Here is a 25,380-nt window from a genome sequence, read left to right on the forward strand (position 1 = left end):
CGTCTCTATATGTTGCCTACTTGTACTTCCCAAGCACTTAGTACAGTGCTCTGCACACAGTAAGTGCTCAATAAATATGATTGAATGAATGAATGAATGAATAAAGTTACCCGGGCTTACATAGTGAGGGAAAGGGAAGAAAGGAAGGGTGGATGAGGAAAGATGGAGGGGAAGGTGTAGCATTTGCCCAAAGCAAACAATTCATTTAATAATAATAATGCCGTATTTGTTAAGGACTTACTTTGTGCCACACACTGCTCTAAGCACTGGGGTAGATGCAAGATAATCAGGTGAGACAGTTCATGTAGTCTAAGTAGGAGGGAGAACAAGTATCGAATTCCCATGTTACAGATGAGGAAACTGAGGCACAGAGAAATTAAGTGACTTGCCCAAGGTCAAATAGCAGGCAAGAGGCAGATCTTAGATTAGACCCTCCAGGCCCATGTTCTTTCCATTCAGCCTCACTGCTTCTAACGGAAATGAGAAGGAGGAACCTAAGAGTTTGCAAGACATTTTGGATAAATGATTAGGACAGAGTAATAATAATGATAATAGTGGCATTTGTTAAGTGCTTACCTTGTGCCAGGCACTGTACTAAATGCTGGGACTGATATAAGCAAATCGGGTTGGACAAAGTCCCTGTCCCACATGGGGCTCACAGTCTTAATCTCTATTTGACAGATGGAGGAACTGAGGCCCCGAAAAGTGAAGTAACTTGCCCAAGGTCACACAACAGAAAAGTGGCAGAGCTCTATCCACTAGGCCATGCTGCTTCTCTAGCTTCAGACCTTCCCGTGCCTTTCTCCTCTTACTTCAGGGTTTCTCGTGAAGACAAGTTTTGTCAAAAAACCTTGAGCTCTCGAATCAAAAATGTATAGGTGTCTCTCACTCTGCACTGGAGAGGCCTTAGAAAAAGGTACAATCTATAGTTTTTCATAATGAAAAGATGATTAGGGTCCAGATTTAAAAAAAAATCAGTGCAAAGGAATCTACCAAGAGAAGGAAACAGTTGCATTTAACACTGAGGCATTTATCATCATCATCATCAATCGTATTTATTGAGCGCTTACTATGTGCAGAGCACTGTACTAAGCGCTTGGGAAGTACAAATTGGCAACATATAGAGACAGTCCCTACCCAACAGTGGGCTCACAGTCTAAAAGGGGGAGACAGAGAACAAAACCAAACATACTAACAAAATAAAATAAATAAATGCCCATCCTCAGCACTTCCGTATGCAGCCAGTTTTAGAGAAGCAGTGTGGCTCAGTGGAAAGAGCACGGGCTTGGGAGTCAGAGGTCATGGGTTCAAATCCCAGCTCCACTGCTTGTCAGCTGTGTGACTCACTTAACTTCACTTAACTTCTCTGTGCCTCAGCTACCTCATCTGTAAAATGGGGATTAAGACTGTGAGCCCTACATGGGACAACCTGATCCCCTTATATCCTCCCCAGCACTTAGAACAATGCTTGGCACATAGTAAGGCGCTTAACAAATGCCATCATTATTAGTATTGTTATTTATAAGTGCTTACTCTGTGCCAGCATTGTACTAAGTCCTTCTAGACTGTGAGCCTGCTGTTGGGTAGGGACCATCTCTATATGTTGCCAACTTGTACTTTCCAAGCACTTAGTACAGTGCTCTGCACACAGTAAGCCCTCAATAAATACGATTGAATTGAACTGAATTGAATTGGGGTGGATATAAGTAAATTGGGTTGGACCCAATCCCTGTCCCGTGTAGCGCTCACAGTTTCAATCCCCGTTTTACAGATGAGGTGACTGAGGCACAGAGAAGTAAAGTGACTTGCCCAAGGCCACACAGCAGACAAGTGGCAAAGCTGGGATTAGGACCCATGACCTTCTGACTCCCATGCTGCTTTTCATGAATTTGTTCAGTTCAGGTCTTGGGTGGACCTTTGTATTGTCTTCTGGCACTTAGTACAGTGTTCTGCACACAGTAAGTGCTTAATAGGTACTGCTTCTACTACTACCTTTGCCCAAGATAACCCTGAAGATATTCATAGTCATTAGAGAAGGAGCATGGCTTAATGGATAGAGCATGGGCTTGGGAGTCAGAAGGACTTGGGTTCTAATCCCTGCTCCACCCCATGTCTGCTGTGTGACCTTGGGCAAGCCACTTAACTTCTCTAGGCTTCAGTTACTTTATCTGTAAAATGGGGAGTGTGAGCCCCATGTGGACAGGGACTGTGTCCAACCTGATTAACTTCTATCTACCCCAGAGCTTAGAACAGTGCTTGTCACATAGTATCAGTCAATTAATCAATCAATCATATTTATTGAGTGCTTACTGTGTGCAGAGCACTATACTAAGTGCTTGGGAAGTACAAGTTGGCAACATATAGAGATGGTCCCTACCCAACAGTGGGCTCACAGTCTAGAAGGGGGAGACAGAGAATAAAACAAAACATATTAACAAAATAAAATAAATAAAATAGATATGTACAAGTAAAATAAATAGAGTAATATGTACAAACATATATACATATATACAGGTGCTGTGGGGAAGGGAAGGAGGTAAGGCGGGGGGGATGGAGAGGGGGAGGGTGGGGAGAGGAAGGAGGGGGCTCAGTCTGGGAAGGCCTCCTGGAGGAGGTGAGCTCTCAGTAGGGCCTTGAAGGGAGGAAGAGAGCTAGCTTGGTGGATGTTGGGAGGGAGGGCATTCCAAGCCAGGGGGATGACGTGGGCCGGGGGTCGACGGCAGGACAGGCGAGAGCGAGGCACGGTGAGGAGATTAGCGGTAGAGGAGCGCAGGGTGCGGGCTGGGCTGTAGAAGGAGAGAAGGGAGGTGAGGTAGGAGGGGGCGAGGTGATGGACAGCCTTGAAGCCAAGGGTGAGGAGTAAACACTTAATGAGTACCATAATTATCATTATTATTCTTATAAACATTTCCAAATGATCTCTGCATGCCCTTCATTAAACACTTTGAAATTACTACAGATGTTCTCTTTTTACCCACACCAGTCCCTTTTAGAGGGATCAATCACTGGCCTTTATTGAGTGCTTCCTGTGTGCAGAGCACTTGGGAGAGTGCAATACAACAGAGTAGGTAGACACGTACCCTTCCCTGCAAGGAACTTACAGTCTAGAGGCCGATAATATGGATCTATTTCTTCTTCCAGACAAGAGATGCTCTCCTTAAAATACTTAACGATATTCGACCAGAGGATTACTTTAACTTCATACTGTTTGGTGGTTATGTAAAAACCTGGAAACAATCATTAGTCAAAGCCACTGATGCCAATTTGAAGGAAGCTAAAGAATTCGTTCAGAACTTCAAAATTGCCGGAGGTCAGTGCCGCTGCCATTTCAACAGCAGGTTTACAGCCATGACTACTTTAGACTAGGCTATGTGAAAGTGAAATCCAAGTGGCTTTATAGTCACTAATCCGTAATAACCCCAGACGTTTTTGTGGTTTTCTTCTCGAGTCTCAGCAACTGACTTCATTTCTTTCCCCAAATATTTCTCTTTTTCTCCTGTGTAGCCACAAGCCTAAATGCTGGTTTACTCCAAGGCATTGAGATACTGAACAGAGCTCATGAAACACATCCTGAGCTCAAAAAGAATGCCCCTATAGTTATCATGCTGACTGACGGTGAACCCACTGTTGGTAAGTGCCTAGTAGGTCAACTAGCCTAGCAACAAGTGCTGGCTTCAGATGGTACACAACTGAGGCGATGCTTCAGGGTCCAACGCTGGAGAGGGTGGTAGTCTTGAGCAGGGGCACGGGCGCAGCATGGCTTAGTGGAAAGACCATGGGACTGGGAGTCAGAGGACCTGGGTTCTAATCCCTCTCTGCCAAGCTTCTGCTGTGTTACCTTGGGCAAGTCACTTCACTTCTTTGGGCCTCGGTTACCTCATCTCTAAAACGGAACTAAAACTGTGAGCCCCATGTGGGATAGGAACTGTGACCAATCTGATTAGCTTGTATCTACCCGAGTGCTTAGAACAGTGCTTGACACAATAAGTACCAGAATTATTATTATTCCTTGTGCTGCCACAACCCACAGAGAGCAGCTTTGGGCCTAGTGGAAAGAGCATGGGCCTGGAAGTCAGAGGACCTGGGTTCTAATCCTGGCTCTCCCACCTTGGGCAAGTCACTTCACTTCTCTGTGCCTTAATTCTCTCATCTGTAAAAGGGAGACTAAGACTATGAGCCCCCTGTGGGACAGGGACTGTGTCCAAACTGATTAGCTTCTATCTACCCCAGTACTTTTAACAGTGCTACCACCATCCTCAGGGGAGTCCAATGAATGAATGACTGAATGAATGATCCACTACCCCAGAACGCCTCCTAGCCTTGATCTAGAGGAGCAGTGTGGCCTAATGGATATAGCACGCGCCTGGGAGGCAGAGAACTTGGATTCTAATTCCAGCTTCACCACTTGGCTGCTGTGTGACCTTGAGCAAGTCACTTAGGTTCTCTATACCTCAGTTTTCTCAACTACAAATGGAGATTCAATACCTGTTCTTCCTCCTAATTAGACTGTGACCCCCATGTGGGACCTGATTATCATGGGTTCTAATCCTGTATCCACCATTTGCCTACCGTGTGACCTTGGGCAAGTCACTTCACTTCTCTGTGCCTCAGTTAACTCATCTGTAAAATGGAAATTGAGACTGTGAGCCCCACATGGGACAGGGGGCTATGTCCAATCCTCTTTGTTTGTATCCACCCCAGCACTTATTACAGTGCCTGGAACATAGTAAGCACTTAACAGATACCACTTGTTAAGTGGTACTAACAAGTGTTAAGTGTTAAGTACTTAACAAATAATTTTGTTATTATCTCATATCTACTCCAGTGCTTAATACAGCACTTCATTCATTCATTCATTCATTGAGCGCTTACTGTGTGCAGAGCACTGTATTAAGTGCTTAGGAAGTACAAATCGGCAACACTTGACACATAGTAAGCGCTTAACACATACCACAATTAATATTATCATTATCATTGCACTAGTTCTGCTGTTGCCTCACCAGCTTTTTTATTGGAATGCAGGAGAAGTCAGGCTTGACAAAATCCGAGAGAATGTAAGGAATGCTATTGGAGGGAAGTTTCCTCTATATAACCTGGGCTTTGGCGATAAAGTGGATTTTAATTTCTTGGAAAAAATGTCATTAGAGAACAATGGAGTGGCTCGTCGGATCTACCAGGAAAATGATGCAGCTGACCAGTTGCAGGTAAAAGATTTGAAATCCATGGATGAATCCGGGCAAAGCCTATATATTACCTCAGAAAGCACTTTCTTTCTTGGGTTTTTAGGGTCCTGGAAATGTGATAAGGAAATAAATGTCTTCTCTCCTAAATGCCCTCAGAAAATTCTGTCCAGGGAATTGGAGGCTTTCTAGACTCACTGGAGCACCGAAACTGATGAAAGCTACTAACCATGGCTTATCCAGCTAGAAAGTGCTTTGGGAATTAGCCTTTCAAAGGCACAGTTTACCTCAGGCTTGAAAAATTAGGTAAGAGAAGGGGACCAAATTTCCCTTGGTTTATGGCAGAATGTGGGGGAGGATGAAGAAGGGAAGGTCAGGAGAAGAGGGCAGAGAGAATGAGAAGTGAGAGAAGGTGGAAGGAGTAACAGAAGAAGGGGAAGAGAAGACAGGACTGAGGGGGAAGATTAAGGGGAAAATCACTCACTGTCATCTCTGCCATCTACTATCGCTGTTACCTGAGTGCAAATGGCAGGATTCCTTTCAGGCTGATCCAGGACAGAACAGATTACTTCCACTTGTACCCTGGTGACAGTGCTGGAGGGTGGTTTTTTTATGGTATTTGTTAAGCGCTTACAATATGCCAGGTACTGTACTAAGCGCTTGGGTAAGTACAAGCTAATCAGACAGTGAGCCCTATGTTGGGCAGGGAATGTGTCCAACTCGATTTGCTTATAACCACCCCAGTGCTTAGTACAGTGTCTGGTACATAGTATGCACTTAATTAATTAATTAATTCAATTGTATTTATTGAGCACTTACTGTGTGCAGAGCACTGTACTAAGCGCTTGGGAAATACAAGTTGGCAACATATAGAGACAGTTCCTACCCAACAGCAGGCTCACAGTATAGAAGGAGGAGACAGACAATAAAACAAATCATATTAACAAAATAGAATAGTAAATATGTACAAGTAAAATAGAGTAATAAATCTGTACAAACATATATACAGGTGCTGTGGGGAGGGGAAGGAGTTAGGGCGGGGGGATGGGGAGGGGGAGGAGAGGGAGAGAAAGGAGGGGGCTCAGTCTGGGAGGCCTCCTGGAGGAGGTGAGCTCTCAGTAAGGCTTTGAAGGGAGGAAGAGAGCTAGCTTGGCGGATGTGCGGAGGGAGGGCATTCCAGGCCAGGGGGAGGACGTGGGCCGGGGGTCGACGGTGGGACAGGCGAGAACGAGGCACAGTGAGGAGGTTAGCGGCAGAGGAGTGGAAGGTGTGGGCTGGGCTGTAGAAGGAAAGAAGGGAGGTGAGGTAGGAGGGGGAAAGATGATGGAGAGCCTTGAAGCTGAGAGTGAGGAGTTTTTGCCTGATGCGTAGGTTAATTGGTAGTCACTGGAGATTTTTGAGAAGGGGAGTAACATGCCCAGAGTGTTTCTGCACAAAGATGATCTGGGCAGCAGCGTGAAGTATAGATTGAAGTGGGGAGAGACAGGAGGATGGGAGATCAGAGAGGAGGATGATGCAGTAATCCAGTCGGGATAGGATGAGAGATTGAACCAGCAGTGTAGCAGTCTGGATGGAGAGGAAAGGGGGGATCTTGGCGATGTTGCGGAGGTGAGACCGGCAGTTTTTGGTGACGGATTGGATGTGAGGGGTGAACGAGAGAGCAGAGTCAAGGATGACACCAAGGTTGCGGGCTTGTGAGACAGGAAGGATGGTAGTGCCATCAACAGTGATGGGAAAGTCAGGGAGAGGGCAGGGTTTGGGAGGGAAGATAAGGAGTTCAGTCTTGGATATGCTGAGTTTTAGATGGCGGGCAGACATCCAGATGGAAATGTCCTGAAGGCTTGAGGAGACACGAGCCTGAAGGGAGGGAGAGAGAGCAGGAGCAGAGATGTAGATTTGGGTGTCATCAGCGTAGAGACGATAGTTGAAGCCACGGGAGCAAATGAGTTCACCAAGGGAGTAAGTGTAGATAGAGAACAGAAGGGGACCAAGAACTGACCCTTGAGGAACCCCTACAGTAAGGGGATGGGAGGGGGAGGAGGAGCCCACAAAAGAGACTGAGAATGAACGCCCGGAGAGATAAGAGGAGAGCCAGGAGAGGACGGAGTCTGTGAAGCCAAGTTGGATAGTATGTTGAGGAGAAGGGGGTGGTCCACAGTGTCAAAGGCAGCTGAGAGGTCGAGGAGGATTAGGATAGAGTAGGAGCCATTGGATTTGGCAAGCAGGAGGTCATTGGTGACCTTTGAGAGGGGAGTTTCCGTGGAATGTAGGGGACGGAAGCCAGATTGGAGGGGTCAAGGAGAGAGTTGGCATTGAGGAATTCGAGGCAGCGGGTGCAGACTACTCGTTCAAGGAGTTTGGAAAGGAAAGGTAGGAGCGATATAAGGTGATAACTAGAAGGGGAGGTGGGGTCAAGACAGGGTTTTTTTAGGATGGAGGAGACGTGGGAATGTTTGAAGGCAGAGGGGAAGGAACCAGTGGAGAGTGAGTGGTTGAAGGTGGAAATTAAGGAGGGGAGGAGGGACGGAGCGAGAGATTTCATAAGATGAGAGGGAATGGGGTCAGAAGCACAGGTGGCCGGAGTAGCACTTGAGAGAAGGGAGGAGATCTCATCTGAGGATACTGCTGGGAAGGATGGGAGACTAGCGGAGAGGGTTGAGAGCCGGGGGGTTGGAGAAGGGGTAGGAGTGACTTTGGGGAGCTCAGACCTGATGGATTTAATTTTATTAATGAAGTAGGAGGCCAGATCGTTGGGGGTGAGGGAAGGAGGAGGGGGAGGAACAGGGGGCCTGAGAAAGGAGTTGAATGTATGGAAGAGCTGAAGGGGATGATGGGCATGGGTGTCAATAAGGGAGGAGAAATAGTTTTGTCTGGCAGAGGAGAGGGCTGAGTTAAGACAGGAAAGGATAAACTTGAAGTGAACGAGGTTGGCTTGGTGTTTAGTCTTTCGCCAGCAGCATTCAGCAGCTCGAGCATAAGAGTGAAGGAGGCGGACAGTGGCAGTGATCCAGGGCTGTGGGTTAGTGGTACTAGAGCGGCAAAGGGAAAGGGGAGCAAGGGAGTCGAGCTGAGTAGAGAGGGTAGAGTTGAGAGCAGTAGTCTGATCATCAAGATTGGGTAGAGAGGAAAGGGAGGCGAGGTGGGGTGTGAGGCGCTCAGAAAGATGGATGGGGTTGAGAGAGCGGAGGTCTCTGTGAGGTAGTAATATAGATTTACAGGGGAGAGGAGTGTGAGTGAGGAGGCAGGTGACCATCATTATTATTATTGTTACTATGGGGCTCCCAGTCTTAATCCCCATTTTACAGATGAGGGAACTGAGGTACAGAGAAGCTAAGTGACTTGCCTAAGGTCATACAGCAGATCCGTTGTGGAGTCGGAATTAGAACCCAGGTCCTTCTGACTCCCAGGCCCGTATTCTACCCCCTAGGCCATGCTGAGCTGTTGTCAGAACCTGTTGATGTTGTGAGAAGCAGCATGGACTAGTGGATAGAGCACGGACCTGGGAGTCAGAGGACCTGGGTTCTAATCTCTGATCTGCCACTTATCTGCTGTGTGAACTTGGGCAAGTCACTTCACTTCTCTGGGCTTCGGTTCCCTCATCTGTAAAATGGGGATTATGACTGTGAGCCCCATGTGGGACAGGGACTGTGTCCAACCTGATTATCTTTTATCTACCTTTGTGCACATAGTAAGTGTTTAATAAATACCATTATTTTTTAAAGCGTGAGAGTAGGCATAAATAATTATACAAGAATGCATTTTAAGAAGTACATAAGAATGATGAGGGGATGACATGATTGAGAAGGTGAGGGGAATTAATCATAGAATGCTTCCCTGAACAAGTGAGTTTTTAGGGGGGCTTTGAAGGAGGGGAGAGCCATGTTTAGACACAGATGAGGAAAGAGGGTGGTCCAGCTGAAGAGAAAAGGTCGAAGCAAAGGGTTGGAAATGATGAAGCGAATGTTCTGTTCTAAATCCCCACCTTATTAATAATAATAATAATAATAATAATAATAATAGTGATATTTGTCAAACATTCACTATGTGTCAAACACTGTACTAAGCACTGGGGTAGATACAAGATAATCAGGTCCCACATAGGGCTCAAAGTGAAGGTAAGAGGGAGAACAAGTACTGAATCTCCACTTTGCAGATGAGGGAACTGAGGCCCGGAGGAGTTGTGACTCATCCAAGGTCACAGAGCAGGTACGTGGAAGAGCTGGAATTAGAAATCAGGTCCTTTGACACCCAGGCCCAGCTTTTTTCCATTGGGGCATGCTTCATTTGTGGATCTTTCCCACTGCAGGGCTCATCTCCCCTGAGAGTCTCCCTGTCTTGACTCACCTCAGCCCCATTTTTCCTCTCCTGCAGGGCTTTTATGATGAAGTGGCCAATCCTCTGCTTGTAGACGTGGAACTCCAGTATCCCCAGAATTCCATTTCTGCCCTGACACAGAATAAGTTCAAGCAGTACTACGATGGCTCTGAGATTGTGGTGGCCGGCCAGATCAACGACAATGACCTGAGCAATTTTAAAGCCGACATGAAAGCTCGGGGCGTGAGTATTGTGCACAGTGAGCTCAAATGATGAAATGCTCTTCACCTCCTCCTCCACCTTACAATAGGGTCTTGCCCTCACTTCGGGGACTTCAAAGCTTCCTCCCCGAGCACGGTAGAGGAGCTGCTAAGGCACAACCCTGTCCCCTGAGATGTAACCAATTCGTCTACCCAAACTTTGATTTTTTGCTCACAGTCAGACTTTTGCTCATCTGCTAAAAATCAGACCCCAAGTTCTACTGCCCTTAGATCTAGTTACAAGTCCCTTAGTTTGGGGAAAATCAAATACAAGGCCAAAGTTCACTTGTGGAGGAGTATTTCCCATACGTTTAAACAAATACATTGTGCAAGCAGAGAGAACATGGCACAAATATCCACCTACTTCACTTAATATTTGTATGAATCAAGTTGAACTCAGAACATTGGACTCTGTGGAAATACTGGCCTGGCCCCAATGTCCCTCTGTCACATCCCCCCTCCTACCTCCTACACCAATCAATGGTTTTTCTTTCATCTTTGTGCCCAATAGGTGGACAAGGATTTAGCATCCACTTGTTTGGTAGACAAACAAAAGATGGAGCAAGCTCTTCATGAACGGGGTCACATGTTTGAGGAGCACATTGAGAGACTCTGGGCTTATCTCACCATCCAGCAGTTGCTGGCGGAAAGGTAGTTATGTTTGGACTTCCATGAAAATGAGGAGCGATTCTATGTGTTTGTGGTGGGGTGAGGGAATCTCTCTAGCCAGTTGTCCTTGCACTGCTTTTGCATAGTGTCTTTCACATGTGCTGCCTAGTTATGAGCACCTGGAGTTTACCAATTGGACGAGTGTGAACCAGTCAGTCAGCGCGAGTTATGTTGCCTCGAACCGTGTCCCTTCAAAACGGACCAAGAGAGGCTCACTGTGGCTTCTAGGTGCACATCACAGTCACGGCCACTTCCGGTGAAATACCCTGCAGATATGGCCACCGCCAACTGAGAAATCAATCGATTAATTAACTGTATGCAGAGCGCTGTGCTAAGTGCTTGGTTTAAGGAAGAACTTCCTGACCTTAAAGATGGTATGCTCCAGAGTCCATTGAAGAAGCAGCATGGCCTAATGGATAGAGCATGGGCCTGGGAGTCAGAGGGACCTGAGTTCTAATTCAGGCTCCACCACTTGTCTGCTTGATCAGATCACTTCACTTCACTTCTCCGTGCCTCAGTTACCTCATCTGTAAAATGGGAATTAAGATTGTGAGCCCCATGTGGGACAGGGACTGTGTCCAACCTGATTAGCTTGCCCAGCACTTAGTACAGTGTCTGGCACATAGTAAGCGCTTAACAAATATCATTTTTAAAAAAACTCAAAAAACAAACATCTGGGGTGGTTTTCAAGAATAGAATGGATCCCTATCTTTCTGAATCAGATTGGGGAAGTCCTACTTGAAGGCAAAGGGACCGATTGGAAGATCGATGGAGAGTTCTGCCAGACCGAGGATACTCCAAGTTTTAAGGGAGGTCCAAGATAAAGAGGCCTCAATTCAAGTTTTTCCCCACCTCAGTTGTTACTGCATAATGAAGTACTGTATATCACTAACACCACAAATGAATGTTAACTATAAGAAACCAAATATATAAATCAGCTCAAATTGTTATAATCATTGTGGTATCTGTGAAGCAATAATAATAATAATAATAATACCAGTGGTATTTGTTAAGCGCTTACTATGTGCCAAGCACTATTTTTTAGCTATAATAAATTAAACCTCTAAATCAGTTCAAATTGTTATAATCATTGTGGTATTTGTGAAACAATAATTATAATAATAATAATAATAATGGCATTTGTTAAGTGCTTACTAAGTGCCAAGCACTGTTCAAAGCACTGGGGTAGATACAAGGTAATCAGGTTGTCCCACGTGGGGCTCACAGTCTTAATCCCCATTTTACAGATGAGTTAACTGAGACACAGAGAAGTTAAGTGGCTTGCCCAAGGTCACACAGCAGACAAGTGGAGGAGCCAGAATTAGAACCCACCTCCTCTGACTCCCAAGCCCATGCTCTTTCCATTAAGCCATGCTGCTTCTTTGTGTTCCAAGCACTTACTAAGTACTGAGGTAGATATGAGATAATCAGCTCCCACATGAGGCTCACAGTCTAAGTAGGAAGGAGAACAGGAATTGAATCCTCATTTGGTAGATGAGGGAACTGAAGCCCAGGGAAATTAGTGACTTACAAAGGGGACCCAGTAGATACGTGGCAGAGTTGGGTTTAGAACCCAGTTCCTTCGACTCCCAGGCCAGGTCATGCTGCTTCTCCAATTAACATTCTCATGCTGGCTCTGTCAGTGGGTTTATGAAATTATGTCAATTAAGAAATTGACAGGGATTCTTTGCCTTGGGCCGCCTTACCTGAGGAAAGAAAATCCAGGCAGCTAAGGGCCTAAGCTTGCACGCTTGCACTGGGAGAAGCTAATGGTGTTCAGTACTCTTGAATTCAATCACTGCTCCACTGTACTGATGGTTTTCTTTCTTGTCACCTAGTATTAAAGCAGAAGGGCAAGAGAAAGACAACCTGACAGCCCAAGCTCTGGAACTCTCTCTGAAATACAAGTTTGTGACCCCTTTGACGTCCATGGTGGTCATCAAGCCAGGAGACCCCGAAGATCAGGCTTTATTGGCTGACAAACCAGAAGGTACCACAGTGCTCAGAGAGATGAGGGACAGAAGCTTCATTCATTCATTCATTCAATCGTATTTCTTGAGCTCTCACTGTGTGCAGAGCACTGTAAAGGGCCGTTCACATCACACCCATCCAAAGTAGACCCCTCTGCCTTTCACATTCCCCTTCCCTTAATTCTCAGAAATTTCAACCCAAAAGCCATCTGCAAATACCTAGGCCTAACTGAAATTGTTTAGGTAAAACACTCAAGTGAATCCCATTTCAGTTTAGTTATATCACAGGAGAACATTGCCTCATTACTGTGTATTATGTACAACTTAGATCACAGGAGAACAGTGACTCATTACTGCATATTATGTAAAACTCCTGATCTTCCTTTCTTCTTTTCTCTTATTTCCCTTCAAAAATGGCAGAAGGTAAGTTTCTAATTTTAAGTATTGTTCTGTCCTATGTTTTTAATTTGTAACTGAAATGTATAATGGGGGGTTTCATGTCAAATTCCTGAAAAATCTGTGAAAAAATAAAGCTCATGCTGCTTCTGCTGATCCCTAACATATACTGATGATAATAATGGTAATTGTTAAGCACTTACTATGTGCCAAGCACTGTTCTAAGCACTGGGGTAGATGATACAAGTGAATCAGGTTGGACACAATACCTGTTCCACATGGGACTCACACTCTTAATCCCCATTTTACAGATGAGATAGCTGAGGCCCAAAGAAGTTAAGTAACTTGTCCAAGGTCACAAAGCAGATGCGTGCCAGAGCTGGGATTAGAACCCAGGTCCTTCTGACTCCCAGGCCCATGCTCTATCCATTCAATCATATTTATTGAGCACTTATTGTGTGTGAAGCACTGTACTAAGCGCTTGGTAGTGTACAACAATAAGCGGACACATTCCCTGCCCACAAGCTTACAGTTGACCACTAAGCAACACTGCTTCTCTATGAAACGCATCCTAGTTTAACCCAACCTATTATTATAACTTGTCTCCCTTCCACACTGTGGGACTTCTATATTTGATGAAAGGTGTCTTGAGACCTGGGTTCACTTAAGATTCTAATTAGTATGGTGCCTCCAGCTGATGGAAATCTCCTTGAAATAGAAGAGTAAGATTTCATCAACAAACATAACCAAATGGAAACTTGCACAGACCAAATTCAGATCCTGTACACAAGTAAACAATTCAACTCAATTCCATCATATTTATTGAGGGCTTACTGTGCGCAAAGCACTGTACTGAGCACTTAAGCAAGTACTAGTAGAGCAAAATACACCCCGACAGATGAAATAGGGGAAAGAACCCAGGTTTACTACACTGAAAACCTAAGAGTTAAGGTATCATAAACTGGAATTAGAGCATAGCTCACATGGGAAGCAGTGTGGCCTAGGGGAAAGAGGGAGTCAGAGGTAGGAGGGGGCAAGGTGACTGAATGCTTTAAAGCTGATGGTAAGGAGTGTCTGTTTGATGCGCAGGTGGATGGGCAATCACTGCAGGCACTTGAGGAGTGGGGAAACATGGACTGAACAGTTTTGTAGGAAACCTCCAAAATGTACAACCAGCCTCGCAGCCAATCACACTGCCTGAGTGTGCCTTTTAGCTGATCTTAGGACAAGGTGGCACTCCAAGGGTAGAGACCTGCACACCAACAACCTACCCGACCCAACTCGTGGCCGAGTGGTGCATTGGGTAATAGGGTTAGGAGGTAGATAGGGGTCTGGTGTGGATACGTTCTTCTGTGGAATCTGATAGCTGCTACTGCTGCTCCCTTTTCCTCTCCTTCTCTCTTCCCCCACGGCAAATATGCCAATTGGGTCAGGCAAATAGACTTGATTTCCAGTCAGGTGGGTAGTCTGAGGGTGAGGGTTGAGTACGAATGCAAGCTGAAGTGGCCATGTACTCTCGACTCAGACGGCCATCTCTACTCTTATGTGAATATATATTATTACATTAGTTCATAGACACATATATCATTTTTGGGGGAGGTTTTGTTAAGCACTTACTATGTGCCAGGCAGTGTCCTAAGCGCTGGGGTAGATACAGGCTAATCAGTTTGGATGCATTTCATGTTCCTCATAAGGCTCACCATCTTAACCCCCATTTTACAGATGAGGGAACTGAGGAGCAGAGGAGTTAAGTGACTTGCCCAAGGCCACACAGCAGACGAATGGTGGAGTGGTGATTAGAACTCAGGTCCTCTGACTTCCAGGATCATGCCCTATTCACTAGGCCACACTGCTTCTCATCTATGTTATATTATACAATAGATTAATATATTATAATGCATTATTATATTAATAATAATGATGGTATTTGTTAAGTGTTTTCTAAGTGCCAAGCACTGTTCTAAGTGCTGGATTTGTATATTACATATATAATATAGATGAGAAGTAGTGTTATATTTATATATCTATATCTTTCTATGTATGTATAAAATGCTCTGGAAGCTTCTTAATATCTGAATTCTGTTTCATTTCATTCACAGCAAAAGCCAAGCCATCAAGTAAGTAATTTTTTGACTTCCAGGTCTGGGCTCTTTCCATAAGGCCACTCTGCTTCTCATCTCAACCTTCTGCCTCTCATCCTCTTATCGTGGCTGTTTCTCGAGGCTCGGTTCTGGGTCCCCGACCCTTTTGGCTCTACCCTGACTGGCTAGAGGGGCTCATCCACTCACATGGCTTCAGCTATCATCTCTATGTGAACGAATGCCAAATCTACCTCTCTGGCCATGACCTCGCCTCTAACCTCCAACCTGTCCCAGAAGCCCACAGCCCTCAGTGTCATCCTGGACTCCTTACTGTCTCTCAGTATTCACATTCAAACTACTGCCAAATCCTGTCAAGTTTTTCCTTCAGAACATCTGTCTGTCCCTTCCCCTCCACCCAAAAACCTATCACCCTCGTCCACATTCTGGTTCTATCATGGCTAGACTACTGTATTAGTCTTCTCACTGGTCTCCCTGCCACCAGCTTCTCCCCTCTCCCATCTCTTCTACTCAGATCATCTGCTCAGAGAGTCACACTGATGCCTTTTTACTTCTTTTGATGTCTGTCTCCCCCCTTCTAGACTGTGAGCCCAATGTGGGCAGGGATTGTCTCTGTTGCTGAATTGTACTTTCCAAGTGCTCAGTACAGTGCTCTGCACACAGTAAGTGCTCAGTAAATACGATTGAATGAACTTCTCCTCTCCTAAAAACCCTCCTCTGGTTTCCCATGTCCCTCTGAGTCAAGCTACAATTTCTCACACTCGGCTTCAAGACTCTCCATCAACTTGCCTTATCTTACATATCTGCTCTCTTTTCCTGCTACTCCCCAGCTTGCTTTTGTCATTCCTCTCAAGCTAACCTCACACTTCTCCTACTTCCATCTCCTCACTCATGCTGTTTGCCTGGCCCAGAACTCTCTTTCTCCTCAAATCTAACTGACCACAGTTCCCACCACCCCATTCAAAGCCCTCTTCAAATTCCACTTCCTCCAACATACTTTCCCTTAGTTTACAGCACCCTAAATTGTACAAACCCAACAGCCATTTCCAGCACTTAGAGTCTTCTCTTTACCCATCCTCAGCCCCTTTGTATATATGTTCTTCTATTGTCCATTCAATTACTCACTATGATTACTTGATTTGTAAATAATTTTGTCTCCCTTATCCCCTGCTGCCCCTTAGAGTGTAAGCCACATAAATAATAACAATCATAATTAATAATAATCATGGTACTTGTTAAGCACTTACTATGTGCCAAGCACTGTTCTAAGCACTGGCGTAGAGAGAAGTTAATCAGGTTGGACACAGTCCCTGTCCCACAGGGGGCTCACAATTTTAATCCCCATTTTACAGATGAGGTAACTGAGGCCCAGAGAAGTGAAGCGACTTGTCCAAAATCACGCAGCAGACATTTGGTGGAGTTAGGATTAGAACCCAGATCCTTCTGACTCCCAGTCCCATGCTTTATCCACTAAGCCATGCTGCTTCTGGGGAAAGGAAATTGAGATACTCTAGATAACCTGTGAATACAGCAAACTCCAGGCCCAGAGCCCTTTTTTTTATCATGGGCCCGGAAATCAAAGGACCTGAGCTCTAACCCTGGCTCTGCCAGTTTTCTGCTGTGTGTCCTTGGGCAAATCACTTAACTTCTCTGTGCCTCAGTTTCCTCAAATATAAAATGGGGATGCAATACCTGTTCTCTCTCCTACTTAAACTGTGACCCTATATGGGACAGGGACTGTGTCCAAACTGATTAACTTGTATCTATCCCAGTGCTTAGTAGAGTGCTTGACACCTAGTAAGCACTTAACAAATGCCACAATTCATTATTATCATTAAGCCTGCCCTGGCTCCACTCCACTATTACCAACAGTGCTTGACATACAGTAAGTACTTAAATACCAAAATAAATAAAAGAAAACCCACTTTTCTTTCCTACAGAAATAGTCCTTCCAGCTCAATATACTCCTCATCATGCTGCTAAGGGTAAGATTGTGTGGATTTCATATAATGTTCTGAACTAAATGTTGATCTGGAAACTCAATCAGTGGTATTTATTGAGCATTTACTGTGTGCAGAGCTTACAGACTATAGGGTAAAAGTTAGAAGAGCCTATTAGATGTCTTCCAGTTCCCAACCAATTACTCTAGAATCTTTTGTGTTACATTTTCACAGTCCAAAAGTTCCCATGAAATATTAAGCTATTTTTGAGGACCGCCCTACTTTCTAGTTTCTGTTCTATGTCTGAGGGTCAATGTCTCCATTACAATCCTCTAGACTGTAAACTCACTGTGGGCAGGGAGTGTGATTACCAACTCTGCTGCATTGCACTCTTCCAAGCACTTAGCTTAATGCTCTGCACATAGTAAGGGCTTTGATTTCTGCCCCACCTACCACAAATCCCCTAAACGCCCCCCAGTATCTTTTGGCCAGGCCAAGTCCAGGCTGGAGGAAGGGAGGGGAATAGGGGACTCCCTCAAAAAACAGGATACTTGGCTGCTATTTTATCAGTGACTGCAGTGTGGCTCAAAAGCAGCTGTGCTGTGGGGGAAGTTGAAGTGGCAGTGGTTCCATGACAAACTGGCACATTTTGCGGGGGGCCTCATTTTCAGGCTCTGCTTACACAGTTTGACTGGGCAGCTGTCAGCAAGGCTGGTGTGGCTATTGTCATCACCGTTTTCAGTTTTCCATTCCTGAGTTTTTCTGGGACATGTAGTTCTTAGAAACACAGTCAGATTTGTGGATACTCTCCCTGGGACTACATGTCCCGGAAACATCGAGGGGTAGAGAGATCCCTCCGTTCACGTCCCTCTTCCTCTTCTCCACTTTCCTGCCTCAGGCCCCATAGCACGCTGGAAATGATTCTATTGAGTTCCAACTTCTTTTAACAATTTTCTTTCCTTTCTTTGCAGAATCAAAGCCCTCGACTTACCAACCGCTAAAAACGCCAGATCATATCAGTAGTGGTAAAGTTGTTTTTCTTTTTTAAAATCATATTTGTTAAGTGCTTACTATGTGCCAGACACTGTACTAAGCACTGCCGTTAGATACGGGGTAATTAGGTTGGACACAGTCCCTGTCCCACATGGGGCTCACAGTCTCAATCCCCATTTTACAGATGAGGGAGCTGGGGCACAGAAAAGTGAAGTGACTTGCCCAAGGTCACACAGCAGACAAGGCGTGGGGCTTGGATTGGCTCTTCCAGCGTAGCCTAATGGACAGAGCCTGGGCCTGGGTGTCAAAGGATCTGTGTTCTAATCCCAGCTCCCCCACTTGTCTGCAGTAACCTTGGGCAAGTCACTTCACGTGTCTGGGCCTCAATTCCTTCATCTGTAAAATGGGGATTGAGATTGTGAGCCCCATGTGGGACAGGGACCGTGTCCAAGCCGATTTGCTCGTATCCACCCTAGTGCTCAGTACAGTGCCTGGCACATAGTAAGTGCTTAACAAATACCACAATTATTATTATCCTGGCCTGTACCTCAACTTTCTCTGTCCCATTTGTGGTGGTGATGTGGGTCCTTGTTTTCAGTCTGGCTGTCAGGAGAGGTGCCTACATTAAAAGGTTCTCAATCACTCTCCCCACTTTCAAAGTCTTACTAAAATCCCATGTCCTCCAAAAGACCTTCCCCAACTAAGCCTTCATTTCCACTACTCCCTCTCCCTTTCTGTGGCACCTATGCATTTGGATCTGTACTCTTTATTAATAATAATAATAATAATAATGGTATTTAAGTGCTTAATCTATGTGCCAGACACTGTACTAAGCACTGGGGTAGATACAGGCAAATCAGTTTGGATTGATCATCAATCATCAATCAGTGGCATTTATCGAGTTCAGCGCACTGTATTAAGCACTTGGAAGAATACAATAAAGGTACTTCCAGGTTCCAAATACTTTAGAATTTTCCACAAAGTATTTCAAAACCCCCAAATTCCAGTTAGATAAAAAGCAGTAGCTGAATTGCTGCTTTCTGACCATAACTTTCTGATCTGCTCCCTCAACCACATCCTCTCATCTTCCAAAATTGTCTTCTGGCCCAACCAAGACTCCCAGTCTCTGAGCCTTCTCAAATATCCCAAACTTCCTAACAACCCTCTTCTACTAGATGTACAATTCCAAACCTATAACACCACCCTCTCCACTAAACCTGACTCCTTTGCCCCCTTGTCCCTCCATTGCTCAGGCACTATCCCTCTTCCAACTCCCAATTCTGGATCACCCCCATAGTCTGCTTTCTAGCTTCTGCACTCTGGCAGAAATCCCAAAAACTGTGAATGACCCCTGCCTCTACAAATTTACCCTTTTATGCTGTAACTCTGCCCTTTCATCTTCAAAACAACCTACTAAGCCTCCTTTGCTGACTCTAACAACTACTCCAGACCTTAAATTCCCTCTATTTTTAAAAATGGTATTTATTTAAGGAATTTAATGTATTTAAGTGCTTAATAGCATGGCATAGTGGATAGAGCAGGGGCCTGGGAGTCAGAAGATCATGGGTTCTAATCCTACCTCTGCCACTTATCTGCTATGTGACCTTGGGCAATTCATTTCACTTCTCTGTGCCTCAGTTACCTCATCTGTAAAATGGGGATTAAGACTGTGAGCCCCATGTGGGACAGGGACTGCATCCAACTCAAATAATTTTGGGGAAGCAGCATGGCTCAGTGAAAAGAGCCTGGGCTTTGGAGTTGGAGGTCATCGGTTCAAATCCCGGCTCCACCACTTGTCAGCTGTGTGACTTTGGGCAAGTCACTTCACTTCTCTGGGCCTCAGTTCCCTCATCTGTAAAATGGGGATTAAGACTGTGAGCCCCACGTGGGACAACCTGATCACCTTGTAAACTCCCCAGCGCTTAGAACAGTGCTTTGCACATAGTAAGCGCTTAATAAATGCCACCATTATTATTATTAAGTGCCAGGCACTGTTCTCAGCGCTGGGGTAGAGGCAAGGTGATCAGGTTGGACACAGTCCCTGTCCCATGTGGGGCTCACAGTCTTAATCCCTAGTTTACAGAAGGGAACTGAGACACAGAGGAAGTGAAGTGACTTGCCCGAGGTCACACAGCAGATAAGTGGCGGAGCCGGGACTAAAACTCAGATCCTTCTGCCTCCTAGGCCCATGCTCTATCCACTAGGCCATGCTGCTTCTTCCCTCCTGAAGCCTCCAGCGTCCCCCTTCCTCTCTCTATAACCTCACCAATCCCAGATTTACTCACTAATTTGTTGTCAAGATAAAAAAGGAGAGAAATGCCTGAGGCCATCAGATGTGAACTTCCCCAAGGGCTACATTGTATTATACTCTCCCTAGTGTTTGGTACAGTGCTCAGCACATAGTAAGCACTCCATAAATACCTTTGATTGATTTTCTTAAATAATAATAGTATTTATTAAGTGCTTACTCTGAGCCAAACACTGTGCTAAACACTGGGGTAGATACAAGATAATCAAGGTGGACACAGTCCCTGTCCCACATGGACATGGGAAGCAGGGTGGCCTACGGATAGAGCACGGGCTTGAAGTCTTTAATTTCTCTGTGCCTCAGTTCTCTCATCTGTAAAATAGGGATTAAGACTGTGAGCCCCAGGTACGGGAGGGACCGTCTCCAACCCGATTAACTTCTCTCTACCCCAGTGCTTAGAACAGTGCCTGGCACATAGTAAGTGCCTCATAAAGCCATTATTATTATTATTATTGTTATTATTGTTATCACATGGGGTTCACAGTCTAAAGGGAAGGGAGAACAGGTATTGAATACTCATTTTATAGATGAGGAAACTGAGGCCCAGAGAAGGTCACACAGCAAGTAAATGGCAGAACTAGGATTAAAGCCCACATGTTCTGATTCCTAGGCCCCTGCTCTTTCTACTAGATCACACTGATTTGATCCTCCACCACTCTGTCTTCTCTATCTTCAACCTCTCACATTTCTCTGGCTCTTGCTCCTCTGCCTCCACACATGATCAAGTCTCCTCATGCTGGAAAAAGCCATTTTTCAACCCTAGTATACCTTCCAGCTAGAGCCCCATCTCATTGTCCCTGTTCCTGTCCAAACTCATTGAACACGCTGAATATACCCACTGCCTTCACTTCTTCACCACAAATTATCTTCTCGGCCCACTGGCTTGGCCGTACTGAGACTGCACTTGAGGTCTCCCATAACCTCTTTCTGGTTAAGGCCAATAGGCTCTAAGAGAAGCAGCATAGCCTAGTGGATAGAGCACGGGCCTGGGAGTCAAAAGGTCATGGGTTCTAATCCCAGCTCTGCCACTTGTCTGCTATGTGACCTTAGGCAAGTCACTTCACTTCTCTGTGCCTCAGTTCCCTCATCTGTAAAATGGGAATTAAGACTGTGAGCCCTATGTGGGACAGGGACTGTGTCCAACCTGATTACTTTGTATCTACCCCAGAGCTTAGAACAGTGTCTGGCACATAGTAAATGCTTCACAAATACCATCATTATTATTATTATTATTATTATTATTATTATTATTATTATTATTATTGTTATTACTCTGTCCTAATTCCCCTCTACTTCTCCTCTATCTTTGACACTGCTGACCACTCCCTCCACCTAGGCACATTCTCCAGCTTTGGTTTTACTGACACCATCCTCTCCTGGTTCTCTTGTGACCTCTTTGACTGCTTCTCAGTCTCCTTGGCTTCATTCCTTGCCCTAGCCTTTTAAATGAGGGTGTCTCCCAAGGCTCTTTCTAGGGCTGTCTACTCTTCTTGCTCCACATTCCATTCTCTGGAGAAGCCTATCTGTTTACATGGTTTCAGCTGTCACCCCTACTGTGTGTTCTCAAGCACCTAGTACAATGCTCTGTACATAGTTGGTGCTCAATAAATGCTGTTGATGATGATGGTGTAAATGTTGACTGTCAGCTTGTTGCGGACAGGGAACGTATCTACCAACTCTGTTGTACTGCACTCTCCTAAATGCTTAGTTCAGTGTTCTGCACAGTGCAAGTGTTCAATAAATACTGCTGACTGATTGAGCTCTATTTCTGAAGTCCCACTGCTGTTCCTGCTCTCTGCCTGTGGTCCAAAGCCACAGTGTTTGCTTCATTACCTTGCCAAGTTTTCTTTCTCTTATCCATCTTTCCTTTTCTGTACTCAGTTGTATCTCTTCCTCTACACTGTGAGCTAATTGTGGGCAGGGAACGTGACTACCAACTCTTGTCTTGTATTCTCCCAAACACTTAAGTACAGTGCTCTGTGCAAAGTAAGCACTCAATAAATTGCTCCCCTTTTAAAAAACCCCAACATCTCTTTTCCCTTTTCCCTACATAGGGATGCCTTCTCTCTTTCCTTTCCTCTTTCCCCCAGCACTCTTTCTCCTTCTCTCTCCCTGACCTTTTCCAGACACAGTGTTCTCTCAGAACAGTGATCTTGACATGCTTAGCATATTTATTAGGCTGACTAGTTGTAAATATTCAATTTGGGTACTGTTTCAGAGACCTCTGTGAATGACTTCCAACCTAGTTCCATCCTTTGCTCTTGTCTTAGTGGAGAAACCCTGAATGATACAACTGTGCTCAGAGGATTTGACTTTGAATTGCCATTTAGTCAAAACAACACACACCAGTGTGTTGGCACAAAATTGGGGCAGTTGTGGGAATCGGGAAATCGGGTTCTGGTACTGGCTGTGCCACGGGTCTGTTGGGTGATTTTGGTGTGGCCAAGTGGAAAGAACACAGAACTGGGAGTCAGAACACCTGAGTTCTAATCCCAGCTCTGCCACTAGCCTACTGTGTGACCTTGGGCACATCACTTAACTTCTCTTTGCTTCAACTTCCTCATCTGTAAAATGGGGATTAGACTGTGAGCCCCCCGGTGGAATAGGGGCTTATCATAGTGGTTAGCACTTAGTAAGCATTTAAAAGTAACATTATTAATATTTTTTATTATTATCTTGGACAAGTCACTGTACCCTAGTTTCCTCATCTTTAAAATGGGGGTAACAAATACCTACCTCTTCCTAATTACAAGGATGTTGTGAGGACAAAATGATGTCAAAGTGCTTTGGAAAATAAAAGTACTATTCAATTTCAAAGTGTAATTATTACTAAATGTGTCAATCAATGGTTTATTGACTGTAAAAAATGTCCAAGAACAGACTATCTCATTCAGTCGGTACTAATTATTGAGCGTCCACTATGTTTCTAGCTTTGGATTAGTTTGGCCTCTAGTTCTTACTGTAATATACAGTACATATATACTGTAATATACAGAGAAGCAGCGTGGCTCAGTGGAAAGAGCACGGGCTTTGGAGTCAGAGGTCATAGGTTCAAATCCCGGCTCCGCCAATTGTCAGCTGTGTGACTTTGGGCAAGTCACTTAACTTCTCTGAGCCTCAGTTACCTCATCTGTAAAATGGGGATTAAGACTGTGAGCCCCCCGTGAGACAACCTGATCACCTTGTAACCTCCCTAGCGCTTAGAACAGTGCTTTGCACATAGTAAGCACTTAATAAATGCCACCATTATTATGATTATTATTAATATAATTTTGCTCTTACTATAATTCTGACCATCTATTATTAGGACCTAGATTTCTCCATGAAGATTCCTGCCACTTAAACCAGGTTTCAAGAATGGATAGTCTGAATTGGAAGTCCTTCACTCAAAGGGCCCAAGATAGAAATGTTAAGCAGTAGTAACTCCCCCAAGCCAAATCTCCACCAGCAATATTGAACACGACCACCAGAGCCCAACCCCCTCATTGTAACCTCACTCCCACCCCAGGATTCCCAGCAGTGGGGTCTTGGCTGGTTTGCTGGTCTCTCTCTGTTCCAACCCCTGCCCACCTACCCTCTCCCCCATCCCCTACCATACACACCCCACTCTCTGGAGCCTGGCCTCTCTGAGATACCTCATGGGAGATGGTAATGTGCTTGCAGTTGACGGCGATCCGCACTTCATCATCCGAGTGCCTGACAAAGAAGATGCCCTTTGTTTCAATATCAATGAAGAGCCGGGAGTGGTGTTAAACCTCATCAGGGACCCAGGCAGAGGTGAGTTCCATGGGGCTTCTCCCTTCTTGAGACAGCTGCCTTTGCCCAAGGATATATGCTGACGACTTCCAAAAAGATTAGGGGGAGAGGTGGAGAGGGCCTGGGAGAAAACACTGGCTCTTTGGAAATCTCCCTTGGCCCTTCACAGCCCATAAAGGGTTTCTACCTTAGCAGCAAAATAGAGTGGACCTGACATAGCCACTGATGTCAGTGAAAAGCACTGCAACACAGCCAAAGTGGAGGTCAACATTGTTGGAGGGATTAAGTGATCCAGACTGCACCAGATGGCACTGAAATGATTGCCTCATTTTCTACCTCTATTTTCTTTACTTAATGCTTGTCTCTTTGATTATTTCATCCTAAGACTCCTTGTGGACAGGGATTGTGTCTACCACCACTGTTATACTGTATTCTCCCAAGCACTTAATACAGTGCTCTGTACACAGTGAGCACTCAATAAATAACACTGATTGAGTGTTTGGTCCTATCTTTGGTTTCTTTCTTTCTATTTCTCAGTGTGGATACAGAAGGATGATGATAAATAACGTACCAGGTGCCAAAAGAACAGGACTGGATGAAGTTTCTAAAGCTCTCAAAAACTTAGGTCCCTGTCAGTGAGTCAGTCAATGTTTTTATTGAGCACTTACTGTGTGCAGAGCACCATACTAAGCGTTTGGAGAGTGCAATATAACAATATAACAGACACATTCCCCGCCCACAACGAGCTTACCGTCTAGAGAGGACATTGACCGAGAGCTTCCCTCAATCCAGTGTGGTTTTGGACCCCGTCTGACGGTCATTCCCAGGGAAACGCATTGCTTTCCATTGTTCATGGTCCAGTAGTGACCAGTATCCTGCTCAGAACTGCAGCTTGTTCTATTTCTCTGTAGGAATCACAGTGAATGGACAGCTTATTGGGGAGCAGTTCAATGACAATGCCAAGACAAAGAGCACATACTTGGGGAAACTCGGGATTGTGAACCAGGAAATGGATTTAAAATTAGAAGTGACTCCTCAGACTATCATCCTTCACTTTGGCCCGCGAAGGAGCATTTTCAGCTGGCTAGAGAGAGTGACACTACGCCAAGGAGGGTAAAGCACAACCAAACTAAGAAAAAGAATGCTGTTGTTTCATTCACAACCTGAGCCATGTCTTTATCATGTTTCGTACATGCAAAGCCAATATCCAGCTTTGTTGGGTAGCAAGATCTTGTTCAGTTGTTGCTATGTTTTCTGTTTGAGAAGCAGCGAGGTCTAATGGAAAAAACACGGGCCTGGGAGTCAATGGATCTGGGTTCTAATCCTGGATCTGCCACTTGTTTGTCGTGTGACCTCAGACAAGTCACTTAACTTCTCTGTGCCTCAGTTTTCTCATCTGTAAAATGGGGATTAATGCCATGAGCCCCATGTGGGATAGGGACTGTGTCCAGCCCGATTATCTTGTATCTACCCCAGCGCTTAGAACAGTGACGGC

At 45.1% G+C, this 25,380-nt stretch overlaps 1 protein-coding gene across 1 annotated transcript in view; it reads left to right on the forward strand.

The window, feature by feature from the left end:
- LOC119950351 (inter-alpha-trypsin inhibitor heavy chain H3-like) overlaps window positions 1–25,380 on the forward strand; it is a 40,947-nt gene that overhangs the window by 12,592 nt on the left and 2,975 nt on the right. The window contains exons 8-19 of the mRNA XM_038772666.1: window positions 3,142–3,310; window positions 3,505–3,630; window positions 5,023–5,204; window positions 9,552–9,737; window positions 10,266–10,405; window positions 12,262–12,413; window positions 12,814–12,816; window positions 14,889–14,906; window positions 16,829–16,873; window positions 17,800–17,853; window positions 23,793–23,906; window positions 24,797–24,998. Of these exons, the coding sequence (XP_038628594.1) occupies window positions 3,142–3,310; window positions 3,505–3,630; window positions 5,023–5,204; window positions 9,552–9,737; window positions 10,266–10,405; window positions 12,262–12,413; window positions 12,814–12,816; window positions 14,889–14,906; window positions 16,829–16,873; window positions 17,800–17,853; window positions 23,793–23,906; window positions 24,797–24,998 (1,391 nt within the window). The remainder of the gene's footprint in view (window positions 1–3,141; window positions 3,311–3,504; window positions 3,631–5,022; window positions 5,205–9,551; window positions 9,738–10,265; window positions 10,406–12,261; window positions 12,414–12,813; window positions 12,817–14,888; window positions 14,907–16,828; window positions 16,874–17,799; window positions 17,854–23,792; window positions 23,907–24,796; window positions 24,999–25,380) is intronic.

Source organism: Tachyglossus aculeatus, chromosome X1 (assembly GCF_015852505.1).
Source record: "Tachyglossus aculeatus isolate mTacAcu1 chromosome X1, mTacAcu1.pri, whole genome shotgun sequence".
Taxonomy (NCBI): Eukaryota; Metazoa; Chordata; class Mammalia; order Monotremata; family Tachyglossidae; genus Tachyglossus; species Tachyglossus aculeatus.